The 23817-nt window shown below is 39.4% G+C and overlaps 1 protein-coding gene across 2 annotated transcripts in view; it reads right to left on the bottom strand.

Annotated features, from left to right (window-relative positions):
- Nucleotides 1–9743: 9743 nt before the first annotated feature.
- opn5 (opsin 5) overlaps nt 9744–23817 on the bottom strand; it is a 60968-nt gene continuing 46894 nt past the window's right edge. For both annotated transcript variants that reach the window (XM_072556598.1, XM_072556607.1), the window contains exons 6-7: nt 22905–23152; nt 9744–10498 (exon numbers count right to left, since the gene is read on the bottom strand). In XM_072556598.1, coding sequence (XP_072412699.1) covers nt 10435–10498; nt 22905–23152 — 312 coding nt within the window. In that variant the 3' untranslated portion in view covers nt 9744–10434. The remainder of the gene's footprint in view (nt 10499–22904; nt 23153–23817) is intronic.

Here is a 23817-nt window from a genome sequence, read left to right as displayed (position 1 = left end):
CTAAAACTGACAGTTAGCATTACCTTTCACATATGCATGTTAGTATATTCATAAAATCAAATACACTGTTTAAAAATATTTTTCTAAACTTTTGTGAAGTTCTGAATCTTTTAGCATGTAAAGCAGTGGTCTGTCAATGTAATTATTGTTTCCTAGCAATACCAACCTGCAATAAAAATACTATTGAGACTTTCAGCATGACAGGGACATATATATCAAAAGAAAAAAAAATGATTAATGGGTTCTATCATCTGAATAATAACACCAGCAATTTTATTGTTTAATGGTTATCAACATCATTAAACTATCTGTAATGTCATTAGCTGGTCAAAGTTTAGAAATCAATAAGAAAAGTGAAACCTCAATATGAGTGGACATTATTCTAAACATAAAATAATAGTTATAAAAATATACCATTTTTAAAATTAGCAATTTCAAGACCGGCATTGATCCCATTATTTTCCTCTGGGTACAAAGTTGAAAGATAGATGTGATATTAATGAATTGTAAGAAATGTCATTCTTAACTATCACTAGAGAAAAAACTCAATATCTATTTTTAACATTACAATCAGTGGAATGAACTATATTTTTTCACAAAAATTATTTTAAAACCTTTCAGTGAGTTCATACAATTAGACCTAGCATTAACATTTAAATGAAATCAAGTCTATCAACTACAATTTTGTCAGAGATGATAATTATTAGTGCACAGTAATACCAAAGGTTTTGGACTTGGGAATCCAACTCAGCTTTCAGACCAGGCTTGGCTACAATGAAACTCATTCTGTCATACCAACCTGATTACTACTGAAATATAGGACTCGATTATCATAGTGGCCCAAGTGTCCAAACTCTCACTGTTGGAAAGTCCACAATTTTCAAAGAGTTATATTGAGAGTTCACACTGATCATAGAGAATGTATTCAATTGTGCTTGGACAAGGATTCAAATCGAAGGAAAGTCAGGTCAGCTCTATTCTGGTTGTGTGATGTTTCCCGTTCAGTTTTCCTGTCAACACAGGTAATTATTTAATACTCACACTCAGTGGTGGAAATCTGCTTCCGAACTGTGTGGCAATATTGCAATGTCATCTGTGCTATCATGGTTCGAAGGTTTGCTGCAAAATGTATTCCCAATACATCAAATCAAGTATATAATAGATTCATTCATAATTTGAAATCATTGACAAGTAAACCCTTGAGTCTGTTTGGTCAGGCACAAGTACTTGCAGGTGGAGTTGTCAATTCCATAAACCTAGGATTTAAGTGAACAAAGTAGCTCTGAGAAGATGAATGAATATTGCAAACATTTAGACAGGTACAACAGCTACATTGCAGAAGATTAATTAACACAACATATCAATCCATTTTTCCACTTATAGATTTGAATCTAGTAGCTTCAATATTTATTATAACATTTACATGCCACGTTGGCAGTCATTACAATACTTTGAAGATGATACACTTTCCAATGTTGACTACGTAACGTTGATCTGCCACTTTAAAGCCTGAATTAACTGGTGTATAAGACAACAGAAACAGTGTCTTTAATGTGGAAATGTATTGTTTTATAAGCAGATCACAATCTCTTCCAGCCTTGTTACTTTCATTTCACTGGCAGTCAGCTATTGAAGCAATGCAAGGATAAGTTGTTATTTTCAAAGAGATAGCAAAAAGTCATATCTAATATGTCATTTCACCCACAGTGATACTGGATCATTCAAAAATATTTTGCTCAAAAATGCAGAAAGTTATGGACTATGAAATTTCCACTTTCAGGATATTGAATTTTTGTTAATTAACATATTGAATTGTTTGGAAAGTATGAAGGCATTAAAGTGGAGATGCTAAATTGCACCAATACACAAAACCATAATAATGTATGTTTATCACAAAATAACTCAGTAGGGAAATATTGTTTTCATCAATTGTTTGGTTTATCTGTTTAACTTTAAACAGAATGATGTTTCTTTTCCCCCTTTCATCGTTTCACTCTGTTTTCAGCCTATACTCTTGTGGTTTATTTCTCTTGTTTCAACTTACAATTAATAAAAGTTATAAATCATCGAGCCAGTGTCTGTCCTTTGGAGTCAGTTATATTTTTGTTCTTTCATGCATTTTTTGGTGAACAGATATTTTGAAATCAAGGCGAAAACCCACAAGGCAGGACATATGCAAGGTTGTCTGGAACTAAAGATGGGTCAACTCAGAAGCAGAGAACAAGGCCTCAATTTTCAACCAGAAGACTGGTGTTGAGAAATTTCCAAACTTCACAATATTCTCTTTATCCTTGAGAAGGCTGCTCACCATTTTGGGAAGGCCGACGTGAGCTAGTGATGGGACAGGCTCACGATCCCTACAGGAGCAAGCAGATGGCAAATCTGTCAGATAAAAAGCCGACCTTATTTTATGGAAATCAACTCTGTTTAGTCATGATAATTGATCCTCCACCCGCACTCTCATTCACAACCCAATCCCTCTTTGACCCTTCAAATATCTCTCATATCCTCTCCATAGTCTCTCAGATCTCATATCAAACATTTATAATGAGGCTATTTGACAACTATGCCAACAGACACATGCAGAGAAAATGGCCAGAGATCTGTTTTTTTCAGATGACCTCAATGTGAATATTCTGTTGGCCTCCAACAGTGGAAAACAGATCCAAATCAACAGGCGTCTAGTTAGTCACTTGCAAAGGAGACTGCTAGCATTGTGTTTTTTACCTGTTTATTACTTTGTAATAACCTGATTCTATTACAAACCATAGAAGCCCTGCAGTACACAAAGAGGCCATTGCACTGACCATCCAATGATCATCTCACCCAAATCCAGCCCCTATCCCCACAACCCTATATTTATCACAGTTAATCCACCTAGCCTGCATATCTTTGGACTGTGGGAGTTTACTGGAGCACCCAAAGGAAACCCACACAGACACGGGGATAACATGCAAACTCCACACAGTCGCCCAAAGCTGGAATTGAACGCAGGTTTCTGGCACAGTGAGGCAGCAATGCTAATCACTGAGTCACCATGCAACCCAAAGAGGTAAATGCTGTTACTAAAAGAAGTAAGTGAGAGCTTTATAAATGACTGCGTATTTATTTGGACAAGATTAAAAGGTGCAAAGGAAAGAAGCAGTCAGTTTAGTTGGTTAGATAGCTATCGTCAGGTTCTGATTAGTGTCTGAGGGAGATTTTGGGTAAGTTTCCTTGCTCTATCCAGAAAATGTCTATTTTTGCTGTGGTTTACTGAACATTTACCAAGGATGTACATTCGGGTAAGGAATTCAACAAGAAAATAAAGAGATATGAAATTGACTAAGGCTTTCAACATTAGAAATTTCATTGTTCATGTTTGATTGATAGCTCTATGAGAAGGGTGATGTCTTTTCAAAGAGAATGGCAAATGCATAATTGTATTCTTGGTTCGCAACTCTATGCTAGGGATTCCCAATGTTCATGAGTCCTCCTCAACATCACCAACAAAACCAATCTGACTCCATCAAAATTGCAGGGAGGCTGAAATGTTATCTCATTAAGTCAAGATGTAAAATCACACCCAATGCAGGGGAAAGGTAAAATATGAAATTTTCCATTTCAATCCTGTAACTATTTCAGTTACTTCACTTGCCTAAACTGAATAGCATTAACAGTGGATTTCTTCGTAGTACCAAGGAAAGATAGTACAAAATTATTTAATGCCATCTAAATTGACAGACGTTTAGTGCCAAGAAAATAGAATTATCCTATAGATGTGTTTGTTACATCTTACATAGAAATTGCTGGCAACTCTAATAAATAAACCAATTAGTTTGACTCAATCAACCTGTTATTTTTGTCCTCCATAAATCCAGTAATCATAAATACATGTACCCAGTCTTTTCTTACTGGACTTGAACCAGAAGTGAATAGGAAAGGTGATTCCAAAGAGACCAATGGCAAGTGAATTGTTTGTTAGCTATCACAACTTTTAAATACATTCTAGGCAAGGAGACATAGAAAATAAAAAAACATATAGGCCAATTATGAAAGCCAAGATTCACTGCAGTCTGCTCCATTCTCCACACATTTGAACTTGAAACAAAAGTTTGATCCTCAGTTGTCAATTTTTGAAGTTATAGGAATTCATAGGATAGGTACTCACAGCGCCAGAGACCTGGGTTAATTCCCACCTCAGGCGACTGACTGTGTCATTCTCCCAGTGTCTGCATGGGTTTCCTCCGGGTGCTCCGGTTTCCTCCCACAGTCCAAAAAATGTGCAGGCTAGGTGAATTGGCCATGCTAAATTGCCCGTAGTGTTAGGTGAAGGGGTAAATGCAGGGCAATAGGTCTGGGTGGGTTGCGCTTCAGCGGGTCAGTATGGACTTATTAGGCCGAAGGGCCTGTTTCCACACTGTAAGTAATCTAATCTAATCTAATCTAAAAAAAGGCATGAAGTGAAAAAATGAAATACTCATGAACTGCTTAATTATGAGCAGTCTGTTTACATATAAAAACATTCATCAAGTAATCTGGGCATCACTAGAGATAAATATAACTAATCAAATAGATCATCACTGCTTCCATTAATTAATACCTGCTTATCACAATATTTTGCCTTACACTACCACTGATCACCAACTATGTGTTATAGCTAGGAAAAATGAATTGAAGAAACTAACAGAAAAGTAGATGGCAACACAGTGAATCAATATTGCCAGACTGGAGTCAGAAGTTTTCAATGTAGCATTTTCATTTTAACTATGTAACAGATTAAATGCATGGAAGTTTCATGTCCCTCATGTAGTATGGCCAATAGAGAGAAAATATGGTGAGAATGAAGGAAATGGAATCTCGTTATTAACATTCTTGTCCTGATTTTCCTCCAAGTTTTAAAAAATTAGTTCAGAATATTGTTCTTTAATTATCTTATTTTCAAACATTTTCATCTCATTCTTAACCCAACATGCCTCATTTCTATTCTACCTCCTCTGGCCCCAGAATAAAAGAGCAAAGGGGACTCAATCATTGCATACAAAAGAAATTAGTGATTGAATCGGATCCAAAAAGTAGATATATAAATTGCCAGAAAAAGCAGCAAGCCTGAGGAGTTGAAACATTTTAGAATGCAGCAAAAGAGGACAAAAAGACAAAAGGGAGAAGATAATATGGTGTGAGAGCAAATTTGCAAATTATGTTGAAACAATATAAAAGATTCTATAAATTTGTGAAGAGAAAAGATGTAGGTCCCTTACAATGGGAAACAGGGAAAATGATAATGGGGAGCAAATAAATTGCAATAGAATTAAACAAATTCTTTGGTTCTGACTTCACAAAAGAAAGCACAAATAAACTCCCAAAAATGTTAGGAAACCAGGAGTTTGGTGACATGGTGAAATTGCAGAAAAATAGCATTAGTAAGAAAATGGTGCCTGGGGACATTAGTGAGGTTCAAGGCTTTCAAATTACCATATCTTGATAATCTGCATTGCAGAGCAATGGCCCTGGAAAAATTGGATGCATTGATGGCCATCTTCCAAAATTCTGTAGACTCTGGAGCATTTCCTACAGATTGGAGGATGCCAAATGTAACCCCATAATTTAAAAAAGGAAGGAGAGAAAAAAGAATTACAGATCAGTTAACCTAATACCAGCACTGGGGAAATGTTAGACTCTATTTATAAAATAAATACCAATTGTATATTTGGGAAACGTTAACAGGATTGGACAAAGCTAACACAGATTTATAAAAGAGAGAATTTACCAGAGTTTTTTCTTGCAGGATGTAACTAGTAGAATAGATAAGGGAGATAGTGAATGTGGTGTATTTGGATTTCAGAAGGTTTTTGATGAGGTATCTCATAGGAAATTAGTGGGCAAACTTAAAACACATGGGGTAAGAGGTAATATATTGGCATCAATCAAGACAAATAGGAAACAGTGAGTGGGAATAATAATTTTTTTTTCCCAAGTGACAGGTAGTGATGAATGGGGTAGCACAAGGATCAAAACTTGGGCCCCATCTATTCAGGATATCTTTAAGTGATCTAGATGAGGGAACCAAATGCAATATTTCTAAACTCGCTGATGACATCAAACTTAGTGGGACTGCAACTTGTAGAGGAAGATGGAAGGAGGCTTCAAGGTAAGTTAGTTGAATGAGTGGGCACACCCATTGCAGATGTAACACAGCATGTTGAAATGTGAAGTTATATACTTTAGTGTGAAATACGGAATATAAGAGTGTTAATTAAGTGGTGATATATTGGGAAACATGGATGAACAAAGGAATTTGGGTATCTTTATACTTCAGTCAATGAAAACAGACCGGCAGCTGCAGCAAGTAATTCAGAATGCAAATGGTACATTGGCCTTCATTGCAAGAGGATAAGAATTCATAAGTAGGGATGTCTTATTGCAGCTATACTAGGTCTTGGTGAGACCACATCAGGAGTATTATGTGGGAATTCAGTCTCCCTACTTAAGAGAGTGCAGTGGAGGTACACTTGCCTAATACCAGGAGTGGTAGGTCTGTCCTACAAGGAGAAACTGGTTCAACCGGGCCTGTATTCATTAAGTTCAGGAGGATGAGTGGGGATCTGAATGAAACATATAAAATTCAAACAAAGCTGGACAGACGAGATGCAGGGAGGAGTTTTCCCTGACTGGGGGAGTCTAGAATCAGGCGCCGCAGTCTTTGGATATGGGGTAGTCAATTTAGGATTGAGAGGAGGAAAAGTTTCTTCATTCAAGTGGTGAATTTGAAAAATTCTCTACTACATAAGGTTGTGGAGGCCAAGTCACAATTATCTCAAAAAAGAGATACATCTTTAGATTTTACAGACAGCAAAGGACATGAGGAGCTAGTGAGAATATAGCATTGAAGTAGAGGATTAGCTATGATCATATTAAGTGACAGAGCAGACTCAAAAGGCCAAATGGCTTACTCATGCTGCCAGTTTCTATGTATCCCCAAGAAACTAGATGGTGCTAATTCTCGACTTGAGAGTCAGAATGGTTACCGAGAGACAGCAGCTCACTGCCTTCATTCAACTGTTTTCACCACAACACTATGCTCCGTGGTCATTGTACCTATTGTCCAACGAAGCTGGCATTTGCAAATGACCAGTCTCACCACATCATGGTGCCTCTTGATCCAACCATTTTGCCCTTTTTAGGACTGCATTTTGGAGCTCAGGGATACCAATGACTAAATTGCTTCGATCAGATTGCTTTGCACACAAGGAGGCATCTTATGCCTCATAACTTCACTTTTGAGTCCTCAGTCATTTTGCACTTAACTTGGTGCTGGCAATAATTTTCAATTCCTCCAAGCCCACAAAAAGAGGTTCCAGAACACTGGAGGACAGTCAGTGTGATACCATTATTCAAGAAGGCAGCTAGAGATAAACCAGGAAAGTACAGGTCAGTCAGTTTAAACTTCATGATGGAGAAACAATTAGAAGCAACTCTGAAGACCAGAATTAATCAGCACTTGGAGAGACAAGGATTCAATCAAGAACAGTCAGCATGGGTTTGTTAAAGGGAGACCATGTCTGAACAACCTGATTGAAAAAAAAATCCAAGTGGTGACCAAGTGTATATATATGAGAGCAATGCATTCAACAGTCTCCTTGGACTTTGGTAAGGCTTTTAATGAGGTTGTGCAAAAAAGACTGATAGCAAAGGTAAGGCCCATGAGATCCAAGGAAATTTGGCAAATTGTTACAGAATTGACTGAGTATCAGGAAGCAGGCGAGGGTCAAGGGTGTTTTGTGACTAGAAGCTTGTGCCCAATCAGGTTCTTCGGGAATTAGTTTTTGAACCCTTGCTGTTGATAGAGTATAAAAACTATTTAGATTTGAATATAGTTGATCAGTAAGGTTCAGATAATTGGAAAATTGGTGCAGAAATACATAACAAGGAGGATAGCTTAGAATAGATTACTTACAGTGTGGAAACAGGCCCTTCGGCCCAACAATACCACACCGCCCCGCCAAAGCGCAACCCACCCATACCCCTACATCTACATCTACCCCTTACCTAACACTACGGGCAATTTTAGCATGGCCAATTCACCTAACCTGCACATCTTTGGACTGTGGGAGGAAACCTGAGCACCCGGAGGAAACCCACGCAGACACGGGGAGAATGTGCAAACTCCACACAGACAGTTGCCCGAGGCGGGAATTGAACCCGGGTCTCTGGCGCTGTGAGTCAGCAGTGCTAACCACTGTGCCACCGTGCCGCCCTAAGATATAGATGGACTGATCAGTGGCACATGGAAAGCAATGCAGAGAAATCTGAGGTGATGCACTTGCACAGGACAAACAAGGGAAAGGAATACATGATGAGTGATAGGACGAATCAGAGGGACCCTGGTATGCATGTCCACCAGTCCCTTAAGGTAGCAGGAGAGGTAGATAAAGCAGTTAAGATGGCATATTGAATACTTGCTTTTTTTTTTAGCTGAAGCATTGAGTTTTCGAGCAGGGTGGTGACGTTGGTTAGGTCACAGTTAGAACACCGTGCAGTTCTGGAATCAACTTTATAGAAGTTGTTGGAGCAGAAAGACTAAATGCATCATTCCATACCCTGAGCCACTTCCAATATCAAAGAGTTTATCGATGCGACAGTGGTGAAAAGAAAGCCTCTGGGGTCCAGAAGCTGCTTCCCTGAATAAAGGAGAGACATTTGTTTTCAGCCCACCTTATCATTTACAAAATAATTGCAAATTGATTGTGTTATTAACTGATTACATAGACACCCAATCAAGTCAATCATGTGACTGCATGATCTGTTGATGACCAGTTACAGGTGGTGATGTTTATCAAACCCTTTTATCACCTATCCTTCGGCTTTTACAATACAATTTATTCAACCACATTCCAATACTGCTAACTTCTGTACCTATTGTTCAATCCTCTCTGCTAAGAGGCTGGGAACTTCTCCCTATTGTCTAATGCTGTCTGCCCATAGGAATTCAGTTAAATTCCTTAATGTTTCAAATAGCAAAAACACATTTTAGTTGCCATGCAGTTGACAGGTGCTGCCGGGAATGGAGGGTTTGAGTTTTAAGGCGAGGCTGGATAAACTGAAACTTTTCTCACTGGACTGTAACCGATTAAGGGATAACCTAATAGAGGTTTATAAAATCATGAGGGGCATAGATAAGGTGAATGGCAAGCATCTTTCTCTAGAATGGGGGTGCCCAAGACTAGGGAACATAATTTTTAAGATGAGAGGCGAAAGATTTTAAAAAGACACGATGAGCAACTTTTTTACGCAGAGTGGTTCGTGTGGAATGAACTTCCAGAGGAGATGGTGGATGTGGGCACAGTTACAATGTTTAAAAGACAGTTGGAGAACTACGTGAATAACAAATGTTTGGAGGGATATCGGCCAAGCGGAGACAGGTGAAACAAGTTTAGTTTGGAATTATGGTTGGACTGAAGAGCCTGTTTCTGTGCTGGATAACTCATTGACTCTTTGACAGGGCTGAATTTATACATTGAATTGTAATGGGGCTAGGTTGCCATAATTAGGTACAATTTGCTCAGTTTTTCTGTGCTGCTACATAGAACTCTGGTCTTCACCTACATTGGTATTAAATGACAACTTTAATACGTGCACAGTAGGTTTTTGGTATTTAAGTCATAGAAATTATGAAGTTAGAAGCAGAAAAAATGAGATGATATCTTAAAATGTATATCAATGCTAAAATTTATTAAGAATGAATAAAGTTTTGTCTTCTGATATTACATTTTGAAGATACTATTTAAACAGTAACAATGTGCATAACTATGATAGCTTTTCACTCTTGGAAGCTGAAAAAATATTCTGGATATTCCTTTGCTATTTTTTTGAAAAAGGAATAATTGGAAAAAAAAGTTACATATTGTAAACAAATTAATGCTTTTGTTCATTGCACCACCCTAGATATTATCACAAAATCAGTAATACTCTTCAAATATATTTACTTGATGATCATTAATCACAACAGTTCCATCAATCACAAATAGTCCTTCTCTAGAAGGTTACATCATCAATAAATAAGATTGTATGTTAAATATGTGTGAAAAAAAACACATCAACATACTTCAAGCAGAACTATTCAGCACATTTACTACAATACATAATATTTGCACTTTAAAATATTGAATTAGTCATTGCTGATTGTTACTGTGTTTAGATAAGCATTCTCAGGGAAAGCAAATATTAAATCTCTACTGAAATGCACCAGAAATCATAAATTTTATGATGTTATCAAGATTGATACAGGCAAAAGTACAACATTTTCCATATTGGTACCTACAAAGCAATATAATTACTATTCAAGACATTTTTTAAAAAAATTTGGTCATTGTGAATTGAGGTCTGTCCAGAAAAAGTTGATTATCAATTAATAAGTTGAAAGGAAAGTTTCTAAGCAATTTCTTCAGTCCAACTTCAGCTCTCCAGCTTAGTTTCATTCTCTTCCACGGAATTACAATCTCCAATCACTGAGACTGTTCTAAATCAAAATAAAGAAATTAATGAGAGGGAATGTATTTTCACAAGGTTACAATTAAAAGTATTACATTTCAGTTCTTACTATTTGATATTAATCATGTTTTCCTGTGTTCAACATAGGATAAGAATTAAACTTTTTAGTACAGTTTCAATAACAGTTTAAATTAATGTATTGTAATGTTTATATAACATTATAATTTTTAAGCTTATCCTCTAGCACATTGTTGCAATTTATCATTGATCCAATATTTTTAGTAAACTTTATTGTATAACACTAACACTACAGGCAATTTAGCATGGCCAATTCACCTGACATGCACATCTTTGGACTATTGGAGGAAACCGGAGCACCCGGTGGAAACTCAGGCAGACACTGGGAGAATGTGCAAACTCCACACAGACAGTTGCCCAAGGCTGGAATCGAGCCTGGGTTCCTGGCGCTGTGAGGTAACAGTGCTAACCACTAAGCCACCATGCCACCCATAACTTATTTCCAGTCTGGAGGTGTTCATCAGTCCTCATAGTGAGACCTTACCAATGGGAGCCAACATAACATTGTACAGAAAAGAGGACTGCAGGTAAGAATTCATTAATAATCTTTAGTTTTAATTATTAAATTTAATAAATATTTCCAGTAACAAGGGGAAACTATTGGTATTCTTATCGATAATCTCTGTAGCCTTACAGAGAAATGTGAGCATGACTGATTTAGATAACTGCTGAAAATGTGTTGCTGGAAAAGCGCAGCAGGTCAGGCAGCATCCAAGGAACAGGAGAATCGACGTTTCAGGCATAAGCCCTTCTTCAGGAATGAGGAAAGTGTGTCCAGCAGGCTAAGGTAAAAGGTAGGGAGGAGGGACTTGGGGGAGGGGCGTTGGAAATGCGATAGTTGGAAGGAGGTCAAGGTGAGGGTGATAGGCCGGAGTGGGGTGGGGGTGGAGAGGTCAGGAAGAAGATTGCAGGTTAGGAAGGCAGTGCTGAGTTCGAGGGATTTGACTGAGACAAGGTAGGGGGGGAAGTGAGGAAACTGGAGAAATCTGAGTTCATCCCTTGTGGTTGGAGGGTTCCTAGGCAGAAGATGAGGCGCTCTTCCTCCAGCCGTCGTGTTGCTATGGTCTGGCGATGGAGGAGTCCAAGGACCTGCATGATAACTTTAGTTTGCTTTAGATAACTAATTGGGTCTGACCATACACAGTCTAGGATTGAGTTAACATTAACAAAGGAAATTTAACAAAGCAGGTAAGCTGATGTCAGGAAGCAAAATCAAATCAGTGAGTTAGAGTGGCCAGGGGAAACTGTTCCTAAAAATGACTGACTGACTCAAACAGGGCAGTCAAAAAGTATGGAAGATAGGAAATGCATACAACAATCATCCAGTGTGGCAGGAATAATAGACAGATGCAAAATGTGCCCTAAAATTCCAAAGTGCCATCTTTGTAAGATGACACGTCATTTCCAAGTTATATGTTGCACAAAGAAGCTTGTACAGAATAAGGCAAAAGTTGACATGATCCATGAAATAAAAGATATCAATGATGTGGAGATGCATTTTATTGACAAGATCAAAGAAGAAAATTGAATCTACTGGTGTGTTGCTACCCTAATAGAAGGAAAGACTATGCTCTTGAGGCAAGATACAGGCTAGCAGTTTTGGCTCTTTCTGAACAGCTGTCAGAATAGAGTTCTCTTTAGCCATTATGCAAAACATTACTTGGAACAGGAGGCATTGGATTCAAGGTCACAGGGCAAATTGGATGCAAACCTTCAACACAAACAGAAGAAAGAAAACTTAACTTAAAAATCCTTAACCAGAGTCATTCTCTCTAAGCAGCAAGCCTGCATGCATCTGATTTGCAGAGCAGAAGAACTAGAATGTAAACTAGATCAGCCTATAAACCTCAGAGCTAAAATATACAGTTGGTCAAAGAATTAGGAAATCTCAAAGGCATATCATGTCACTCCATATCCAAAAAAGGTCAGTGTGGATATTTATACCAAGACAAATATGTATCCACTCTTGCCAAAGATGAATTATAGATTTCACTCTATGTTCAAACGAGGGACTATTTCATTTGTAACAGAACCAATAAGCTGTTGCTTGGGGATGACTGCAGTGACAAAACCCAACAGATCTATCAAAATTTGCATTAATCTTACAACTGAACAAAGCAGTTGGATGTTAAATTAATTCCATGTCATCTAAAGACCGAGCTTAACAACATTCGGGAAAAATTCAATTTTTGTGACGATCGCTGAAAATAATATTTTTCAACAACTACCCCTTGAGAAACAATCTAAATTGCTCACAACATTTATTGCATCATTTGGAAAGGTTTTTTCCCCAACAGTTTACCCTTTGGCAAAATATCAGCACCAGAAGTCTTCCACAGGACACTTACAAGTATTCCCAAAAGAATGGAAGGGGTTATTTGTCAAATGGATCCTTATCAATGGACCAAATTTGTCCTTCTGAATGAATCCCTTCAGACAGAGCATAACATTAGAGTGCAAGCTGTTCAGCAGTTTAGTTCTAACATACCCTAATATCCAATGAAATCAAAGGTGCTGGAGTTGAGATTGCTCTATGCTACCATCAAATGTTGGAGATATGGAATTAAACTGAGAGGTACAAGAAAGTTGAATTGTCTAAATCTTCTAACTTGGGTCAGCATCCCTATTTCTAACATAGTTCAGACAAAACCTTTCCCATTTACTGAGGTTCAGTTAAGAAACTCATTTGAAGGGCCAGGACACTTCCCAGCTGGAAGCAGACCTGTGCAGCAGTCTCCATCAGCAGCAGCGGAATGGACTATGCTGTAACAATGACACATTTTGTGGCAGTACCTGTTGGATTCCATAGTTTAATGGTTCAAAATCAATTTGACAGCTACTGAGTGAAAATAATTGTGTGAGGTAAATGAGGAGTTAAGGCAGCAGATCAGTGAGGTGTCTGGGGCAGATGGATGAAAGTGCATGGTGGCAAGTGAAAGGCTGGGTGGCAGCTGAGTGTCAGATGTGCTGCCAGGTGGGTAAAGAGGTAAGGTAGCAGGTGGATGGGGTCAGGAAAGAAATTGGGTAGGAGTTGGCTGGGGAGTGGGGGTTGTCAAGCCCAGGAGATCCTGGGTAGAAGGAGGTAAGAGGATGGTTGCAAACGTTGTTTCTATTTGGTGAACTGAATGCAAACCTTCAACATAAAGAGAAGAAACAGTGAACCTTATAAATGATCCTTAACTAGAGTGAGCATCCTCTGGAAGATTGGCTTGTATATTGGGGTTTTGAGTGCCTATGGGGTCAGATATTGGGTTGGGGCTGAGTGTAAGGAGGGAATTTGAGTGCCTCTGGGCAATTGGGAAGACATTTCGGATGGGGTCAGTATTTCAGGGGTTGGGGTGGATCAGTTTATAGTCAGCTAGGAGTTAGAGAAACATTTAGTTCCTCAAACTATTCCTGGCTAACTATTAAGATAAGCTATGTCAGGACCCTCCGACATTGCCAAGTCTAATTGTGACTTGATGACCTTCACAGAGACCTCCAGGCACCATTAGCCAAACTCTGAGGTAGGTTCGATTACACAATTAGGACAAGGCAGTCTTTAAAGTAAATGGACTAAAATAGAATGGCAAAGATGCAATAACACTACATCAGCCCAAAATAGAAACCACAGAAGGAAACTGAATCATTAGCAATGATTGGTTTGTGACTATGTCCAAAGATTTTAGTCATGAAACTTGAAAAGGTCTGAAAATGGGTGCTTGGATCGGTATCTGGAATTACCCTACATCCATTGCTTCTGATGCATGAAACCATCATGACAGCATTCATCCACCCACTATAGCCACTCTGTCAGTGTTGTCACTGTTGCTTGTTAGCCAGCTACTCCAGGCTACTTGCACACTTAGTGCAGACACAAGATGAGCCAGCTCTATGGAAAAAAAAACTACACGGTATCATCCTGCAAAACTGTCTGCAGCCTCCCTCAGTTCAGTAACTTCACAAAATTGTGTACTTCCTCTGTCTGATTTTCTTTCTGCAAAGGTGACTGGAATGTATTCGGGTATAGCATTTAACTCTCTTTTGAATGCAAATCTAAAAACCTGAGAGGTGTAAAAGACACTGCCTTCACCAGCCTGGAAGGGGCTTAATGCTCGTGGCCAAAGTTGGTCTTCATAGCACTTTCAATGTTGTACCTTCTCTGCTCTGTAGCTCTAGTTGTTCTAACAGCAGGTGGCAGATTGCAGTGAGACAATCTGTAGTGAAGCAGAGGCATCTAACAAACTGTTCCCCACTGAGGTTCAAGTCAAAGACTTGGTTACTGAACACTTTGGGGAGAAAGTGAGGACTGCAGATGCTGGAGATCAGAGCTGAAAATGTGTTGCTGGAAAAGCGCAGCAGGTCAGGCAGCATCCAAGGAGCAGGAGAAGGGCTCATGCCCGAAATGTCGATTCTCCTGCCCCTTGGATGCTGCCTGACCTGCGCTTTTCCAGCAACACATTTTCAGCTACTGAACAATTTGGGTGGACACTGTCTCCTGCTGACAGTCCACCTTCATTTCTTCCTCCCTCTTCCAGTAACTTGTCTTGCTGTGTAAAACCTCTGTTCATTCTCTCTGCCCTGACAAAGTCAAGAGGGATACAAACATCTGTGTCTTGAGCAAGTGATTTTTGCAAGACCTGACAATACTAAATTAATGTCACTAAGGTATATCATCTCTGAACTTAATCTCAGCTATAAATTTATAATTAACAATTATTGCTGAATTGCTATAATGAAACTTAACTATCTTTCTAATGTTTAAATTAACACAACACATCACTTATCCTTATCAACTAATGGTTTTAATCTCAAAATTAAAGTTTAACTGCTACAAATTATTAAATAAATGTGTCCTCATGATCTCATTGCCTGCTTTCTTTGATAATTGACAATAGAAAATAAAGGTTTTTGCTGAGTAGTTTGTGTAAATGCTGATTGGAGGTTGGAAGTCTGCATGCATCTGCAATACTTTGCTTTTATCTAATATAATCTGATTTAATTGGTGTGAAACAATCTTTAATGCATTGTCTGAGGTTGAAGACCACTAAAGATACAGAGTAGGCTTCTGATAGCCTTCCCTTTAACAAGGAACAAACCTCTGGTGGAATTTCTGAGGAATACCAGAAGAATTAGACTAGTACTTAAAAAGTGAAAACGGAGATCAGAATACAAAAGCAAAATTAAACTGTAGATGCTAGAAATACAAGAAAGAAAAACACTGGAAACATTGTTCTGACTGAAAGCCATCTTGTCCTGAGAATTTAACTGTCTCATTTTCCACAGATGCTGCCTGACCCATTGCATATTTTGTTTTTGTATTAGAAATATGAGACTAAAGAAATATCAGCCATTAGAGATCTGCAGAAACTAAGGCTGACACATAATGCAACTTCTCCTAATTAGCCTTCCCTTCATTAGAAGATCTCATGGTCATTACTGTCAATTCCTGAAACCCATCAGTCTCTATGGTCAACCCAATAGTGGCCATGACTGGGTCAAAAAGAAAATTGAACTGGTAACCTGGGTTACCTCTTTTCTTTATGTATATGTGTCAGACAGGGAAGAATGCTGGACCCAATGGATGCTGATGGAAAAAAATTCAGGTCATTATGTTGACATTACAATATATCTTATTGCTAGATTTTGTTTCATTCCTGTCTTTAACGGACATAATTTTAGCAAGGACACAGAAGAGAAACCTGCCCAAACATATGAAATGAAGATTATTACCTTGCCACACACCGACACATAGCCAAATGAAAAGATTCATAAGTATTACCCCACGATATAAGCGAATGTCAAAACTGTAAAGAGTATTATCCTTATATAAGATAATAATAACATATAACATAAAATAAAGTATTGCAGCAATGCTAATCCATTCTCAAAAGTATTTCAATATTATGGATGCTATTCTGATTCATAAGAATCGAAAATCTATTATGGAACTCAAGAGATATTGTTTCCATTAATATTGCTAGTGTGCTATCCTGTCTGCTGGCTGCTTATTTCTGTGCTCCTTCTAAGGTGATGTTTACATATGGATGGCAAAGTCTGAAATCTACATCCATGATTCGACTTTGTTGAAAATTAAAGGTATGTGGATGAATGTTAGATAGTTATAAATGTGCAAATTAGCCAGCAACTTAACCTGTGAATTGCCTTAAGTTGATGACTACTTTCACTTCTTTAGGAGGATAGCCCTTAAGCACCATGAGTTTCATGAAATTGCCTTATTTAAAAGTTAATTAACAAAGTACTATTTTCAGAAAAAATTGCTGTTGATGACTCAATCAATTGTTCTAGCAAAGAAAGTAAGCAATCATTTTGTAGAGTGCTATTGCTTCAGCTTGTGATTTGTGTTAAGAAATTATAGAAATGGCAAACTTTAAATTATAATTTCGTTTTTAAGACTGCAAGATTTAGGAGCAGAAGCAGGCCATTGAGCCCCATCGGGTCTGCTCTGATATTCAATGCAATCATGGCTAATTTGAAAATCCCCCACTCCACTTTCCTACCCTTTCCCATTTTTGCTTGATTTCTTTACTGATTGGAAACTTGTCTATCTCAATTTTGAATATAATTAATGGCCCAGCCACCACAGCCCTCAGTGGTAATAAGAACTCCACAGTTCTGCTACCGTCTGAAAGAATAAATTCCCCTGATCTCTGTCTGAAATGATGAGCTCTTATTTTGAGATCAGGCCCTCTGGTGGTAGACTCTCCCACAAGGGGTAATAACCTTGCCACATAGAAGTCATAGAGTAATAGAGATGGACAGCACGGAAGCAGAGCCTTCGGTCCAACTCGTCATGCCAACCAAACGACCTAAATTAATCCAGACTCGTTTGTCAGCACTTGGCCCATATCTGTCTGAACCTTTTCCTATTCATTTACCCATCCAGAAGCCTATTAAATGTTGCAATTGTACCAGTCCACCCCCCCCACTTCCTCTGGCAGCTCATTCCAAACACGCACTACCCTCAGTGAAAAAGTTGCCCCTTAGGTCCCTCTAAAAGTTTCCCCTCTCACCCTAAACCTTCACCCCAGGGAAAATACCTTGTCTACTTATCCTATCCATGCCCCTCATGATTTTATAAACATCTATAAGGTCACTCATCAGCCTCTGACACACCAGGGAAAACAGCCCCAGCCTATTCAGCCTCTCCCTATAGCTCAAATCCTCCAACCCTGGCAACATCCTTGTAAACCGTTTCATAACCCTTTCAAGTTTCACAACATCCTTCCAACAGGAGGGGGACCAGAACTGTTCACAGTATTCCAAAAGTGGCCTAACCAATCTCCTGTACAGCTACAACATGACCTCCCAGTTCCTATAGTCAATTTTCTGACCAATAAAATATAGCATACCAAATACTGCCTTCACTATCCTATCTACCTGCAACTCTACTTTCAAGGAACTATGAACCTGAACTCCAAAGACTCTTTGTTCAGCAAGACTCCCTGGGATTTTCCCATTAAGTGTATAAGTCCTCCTCTGATTTGCCTTTCCAAAATGTAGCACCTCACACTTATCTAAATTAAACTCTATCTGCCACTCCTCAGCTGATTGTCTCATCTGATCAAGATCCTGTTGTATTCTGAAGTAATCTTCTTTGTTGTCCACTACACCTCCAATTTTGGTGTTATCTGCAAATTGACTAACTATACCTCCTATATAAATGATTTGGATGTGAATATAAATGACAAAAAGCAATGGACCCAGCACTGATCCTTGTGGCACACCACTAGTCACAGGCCTCCAGTCTGAAAAGCAAACCTCCACCACTATCTAGTCTGTGTTAGTTTTATATCCAAATGGCTAGTTCTCCCTGTAATTCATGAGCTCTAACCTTGCTAACCAGTCTGCCATGAGGAACCTTACCTTACTGAAGTCCAGTAAGGTAAGGTTCATTACCTCATCAATCTTCATTACTTCTTCAAAACATTCAATCAAGTTTGTGAGACATGATTTCCCACACACAAAGACATGCTGACTATCCCAAATCGGTCCTTGCCTTTCCAAATACATGTAAGTCTTGTCCCTCTGGATTACCTCCAACAACTTGCCCACCACTGATGTCAGGCTCACTAGTCTATAGTGCCCTGGCTTTTCCTTACCATCTTTCTTAAATAGTGACACAACATTAGACAACCACCAGTCTTCCAATGCCATACCTGTGACTATTGATGATACAAATATCTCAGCAGGGGACCCAGCAATCACTTCTCTAGCTTCCCACAGAGTTCAAGGGTACACCTGATCAGGTCCTGGGGATTTATCCACCTTTAAGCATTTAAAGATATCTAGCACCTCCTCCGCCTTTTATAATATGGACATTTTTCACATTCTATGTCTTCTGTATCTTTTTGTCCACAGTAAACACTGAAATACTTGTTTAGTACATCCCCCAACTTTGGATTTTTCTTAAGCCTATTTGTCAAAACTAGCTTATCCCCTTTTTTTTGCCCTCCTGATTTCCCTCTTATGTACACTCCTTTATACTCCTCTAAGGATTTACTCAATCTCTGCTGTCTATAACTGACAAATGCTGCCTTCTTTTTTCTTAACCAAAACCTCAATTTCTCTAGTCATCCAGCTTTTCCTACACCTAGCTTTTCCTTTCACCCTAACAGGAATATCGTGTCTTTGAACTCTCGTTATCATATTTTTTTGAAGGCTTCCCATTTTCCAATTGTCCCGTTACCTGAGAACATCTGCTCCCAATCAGCTTTCAAAAGTTCTTGTCTAATACCATCAAAATTGGCCTTCCTCCAATTTGGAACTTCAACTTTTAGATCCAGTCTATCCTTTTCCACCACTATTTTAAACTAATAGAATTATGCTGGCCCCAAAGTGCACCCCCACTGACACCTCAGTCACTTGCACTGCCTTATTTCCCAAGAATAGGTCAAGGTTTACAATTTCTCTAATGGTTACATCCACATATTGAATCAGAAAATTTTCTTGTTAACACTTAAGAGTTTAGATGGAGAGTAATTTAAGACCATGGCAGTCCCAGTCTGTTTGGAAAGTTAAAATCCCCTACCATAACCATCCTATTACTCTTACAGATAACTGAAATCTTACAAATCTGTTTCTCAATTTCCCTCTGACTATTAGGGGGTCTATAATATAATCCCAATAAGGTGATCATCCCTTTTTTATTTCTCCGTTCCACCCAAATAACTTCCCTGGGTGTATTCCCAGGAATATCCTCCCTCAACAGAGCAGTAATGCTATCCCTTATCAAAAACACCACTCCCCCTCGTCTCTTGCCCCCCTTATATCCTTCTTAAAGGATTGTATGTTGAACATTTAAGCTGCCAGTCCTGTCCATCCCTGAGCCACGTCTCTGTAAATTGCTATGATATCCCAGTCCCATATTCCTAAGTATGTTTGGCCTCTTGCACCGAAATAAACGCAGTTTAATTTATCAGTCCTACCTTGTTCGCTACTTTGTTCCTGCCTGCCCTGACAGTTTGACTTGCTCCCTTTCTCAACAGTATCAGTCTCAGATTGAGAGATTTCCTCACTACCTCCCTGGGTCTCACCCCCACCCCCACCCCCCACCTCACTAGTTTAAATCCTCCCAAGCAACTCTTGCAACTCTCCCTGCCAGTATATTAGCCCCCTTCCATTTAGGTGCAATCCTACTTCCTGAACAGGTCACTTCTACCCCAGAAGAGATTCCAACGATCAAAAATCCCATACACCAGCTCCTCAGCCACACATTCATCTGCTCTATCCTCCTATTCCTACCCTCACTAGCTCATAGCTGCTGGAATAATCCATAAATTACTACCCTCGAGGACCTTTACTGTAAATTCCTGCCTAACTTTCCATACTCTCCCTTCAGAATCTCATCCTTTTCACTTCCTATGTCTTTGGTACCAATGTGTACAATGACCTCCTGCTGGTCCCTCTCCCCTTTAAGTACATTCTGTACCATCTCCAAGATATCCTTGATCCTGGAAGCAGAGAGACAACACAGCATTCTGATTTTTCACTGCTGAACACAGAAATATCTGTCTGTGCCTCTGACTAGAGAGTTCCCTGTCACAATTGATCACTTGGAACCTGACATACCCCTCATAACATTAGAACCATTCTCAGTACCAGAAACTTGGCTGTTCATGCTACATTCCCCTGAAAGTGCGTCGCCCCTTATATTTTTCAAAACAGCACATTTGTTTGTGATGGGGATAGCCACAGGAGACTCCTGTACTACCTGCCGACTCCTCTTTCCTTTCCTAGAGTCAACCCATCTACCTGACTGCATCTGCCGCTTTTGTGTCTTCCTATAACTGCCAGTGAATTGAATTTATTGTCACATGTCCTGAGACACAGTGAAAAGCTTTGTCTTGTGAGCAATACAGGCAGATCACAGAGTTAAGTAGCATAGATAGTAAATACTAGGTAACAGCACAAAAACAAAAACACAGGTACAGGTGAATGCTAAGAGTTTGAGTCCATTCAGTATTCTAACAACAGTAGGGTAGAAACTGTTGCAAAACTGGCTGGTGCATGTGTTCAGGCTACTGTACCTTCTCCCCAGTAGTAGAGGTTATAGAAAAACATTGCCAGGGTGGGAGGGATCTTTGAGAATGCTGGCAGCCTTTCCTGGACAGCGGGCCTGGTAGGTGGATTCTATAGATGGGAGGTTGGCCTTTGTAATTGTGCGGGCCGGGTTCACCACTCTATGTAACCGTCTCCAATCTTGAATGGTACAGTTGCCATACCAGGTAATGTCACGCCAAATTTCCTCAGCTGCCTGAGGAAGAGGAGACATTATTGGGCCTTTGTAACCAGTGCATCATGAAGATTCCAAGAAAGCTTGGTGTGGATGACCAGTCCCAGGAGCTTGACACTCTCCACTCATTCCACCTCTGTGCTGTTAATGTGTAGGGGGGCAAGAGTAACTGCCCGCTGAAAGTCAATAATGAGTTCTTTGGTTTTGCCACCATTGAAAGCTAGGTTGTTCTCAGTGCACCATTTTTCCAGGTCTTCCATCTCCCGTCTGTAAGCTGTTTTGTCGCCATCTGAGATTCGACCGACTATGATGGTGTCATCAACGAACTTGTAAATGGCATTACTCTGGTATTTGGCAACGTAGTCATGGGTATACAGTGAGGAGAGGAGGGGGCTGAGTATGCACCACAGGGGGGTTGCCAGTGTTGAATGTTAGTGAGGATGAAATATTGTCCCCAATCTTCATTGATTGTAGCCTGTGGGTCAGGAAACTGAGTATCTAGTTGCAGAGAGTGGGGCTTAGTCTGAGATCACTAAGTTTAGTAATCAGTCTCTAGGGGATAATAGTGGTGAAGGCTGAATTGTAGTCAATGAGTAGAATTCTTATGTAGCTTTTCTTGGTGTCAAGATGTCCTCGTGAGGAGTGAAGGGCAAGTGATTTGGCATCTGACGTGGATCTGTTAGTCCGATAGTCCAATTGGAGTGGGTCAACAGTAGTGGGGAGACTGGAATTGATTAATGCCATGACCAGCCTTTCAAAGCACTTCATGACCACTGAAGTTAGGGCCACTGGGCAGTAGTCATTGAGACATGCTGCATGAGCCTTCGTAGGCACGGGGATGATGTTGGCCCTCTTGAAACAGACAAGGACAGTGGCCTGCTGCAGGGAGAGGTTGAAGATGTCTGAGAAGACCTCTACCAAGTGATCTGCACATGCTCTGGGTGCACGGCCTGGCACTCCATCTGGTTGCATCGCTATCCTTGGATTCACATGAAGGAAAACTGATCTGACCTCTGATGCAGTGACTATTGGGATAGCTTCTCTTGTGGGTATTACCACTCAGCTGAAAGTCTGCTCAAAGTGGGCATAGAATGCATTGAGATGATCTGGGAGGGATATGCCATTGTCTGCTATCTTGTACTGTTTCTTTTTAGTACCTGTGATATCAGGTTCTATGGTGTCAGGTCATCCATCACACCCCCTAGCTTTTGTATCTATCTTGTCAAGTCACTTAAAAATCGCGTCTATTTCAATAAGGTTGTCACTCATTCTTCTAAATTCTATTGAGTCCTGGCCTAACCTATTCAACTTTTTCTTACAAGACAGATACCTGATGAATTTCTTTGGATTGTTTTCAGTGCCAGTACATCTTTCCTTACTTTCTGTCTTTTTTTTTCTAATCCAATTTTCTCTCCCCTCTGTATTCACCTTTTCTACGTCATTGTGCTTTTACATATCTCTTTTGTTTACTTAACTTCATTGGTTAAGGATGTCCAATAATTGTGCTGTTGATTTCCAGGACCTATTAGACTTGCTGCAATATTTAATTCCTAAAAATGCATCATCAAACCTAAAATCTGGATCAATATCCACAAAGATTCCTCTCCATTGAGATATTTACCGGGATTTCTGGCGTGATGGTTTTGAATATGAGGATTTGAAGCAGCCAGAAAGCTTTGCTAACCCACATCGGCAGTCAATCAACTGATAAATGATAGGATTGTACATTGCTGCTGACTTTGCAAACATAGTTGGTATGAAAGAAACTTTAACTGGCACTGCATCAGGAGTACCAAACGCTGACCACACTGAAACAACGGCATATGGAATCCAAGCGATCAGAAATCCTGCACATATTAACATCGCCACCTAGTGTGAAAAAAGAGGCATGCTTATTAAGAGTGATAAGTGTTGACATTGTAAACAAACATGATCTTAGTATTTACTGAGGATTAATATCAAAGATTCAAGCAAAAAATGCTGCAAGTACGAAGCAGGTTAAGCAGCAACAGTGCTGAACACAGACTGAACTTGGCTGATGCAGAAATCGATCAGAACAGCAAGATCCCAGATAAATACCAAGCTCTGAATTCAAGTGCCAAAAAATTGCTTTATAACATTTGTGTTTCATCATTCTTCATCAGAATTTAAAGGACTGATCTAGCATTCCCAATTTCAACTGCAGTGGGAAATAGCTGCTAGGAATCATACCGTCTAACTAATCAGGAATTTTGGATTGGCAATACTCCCTGTAAGTGTTGCTTGAAACATGGGAGTGGTTGGGATGATCCTTATACATCCTTAATATGAGATCGGAGCAAATGGGGAAAATTGATCATGGCCTGCCTTTACCAAAAAACATGCTGCTTACCTAATGAAAGAGGAATGACAGAGTATTCCTGTAAAAGTAAAGGATTAAAGGGCTAAAATAGCTTTCGTGGTTGGAGAGCAGGCACGATGATGTAGTGAGGCTGGTAGCTTGCCAAGGCTCAAGGGTACTGGATACAGAATATTCAGTGTGTTCTAGTGAAGAA

This window comes from Chiloscyllium punctatum, chromosome 3 (assembly GCF_047496795.1).
Source record: "Chiloscyllium punctatum isolate Juve2018m chromosome 3, sChiPun1.3, whole genome shotgun sequence".
In the NCBI taxonomy this organism is placed as follows: domain Eukaryota; kingdom Metazoa; phylum Chordata; class Chondrichthyes; order Orectolobiformes; family Hemiscylliidae; genus Chiloscyllium; species Chiloscyllium punctatum.
This window is presented reverse-complemented; position numbering and strand designations above follow the sequence as displayed.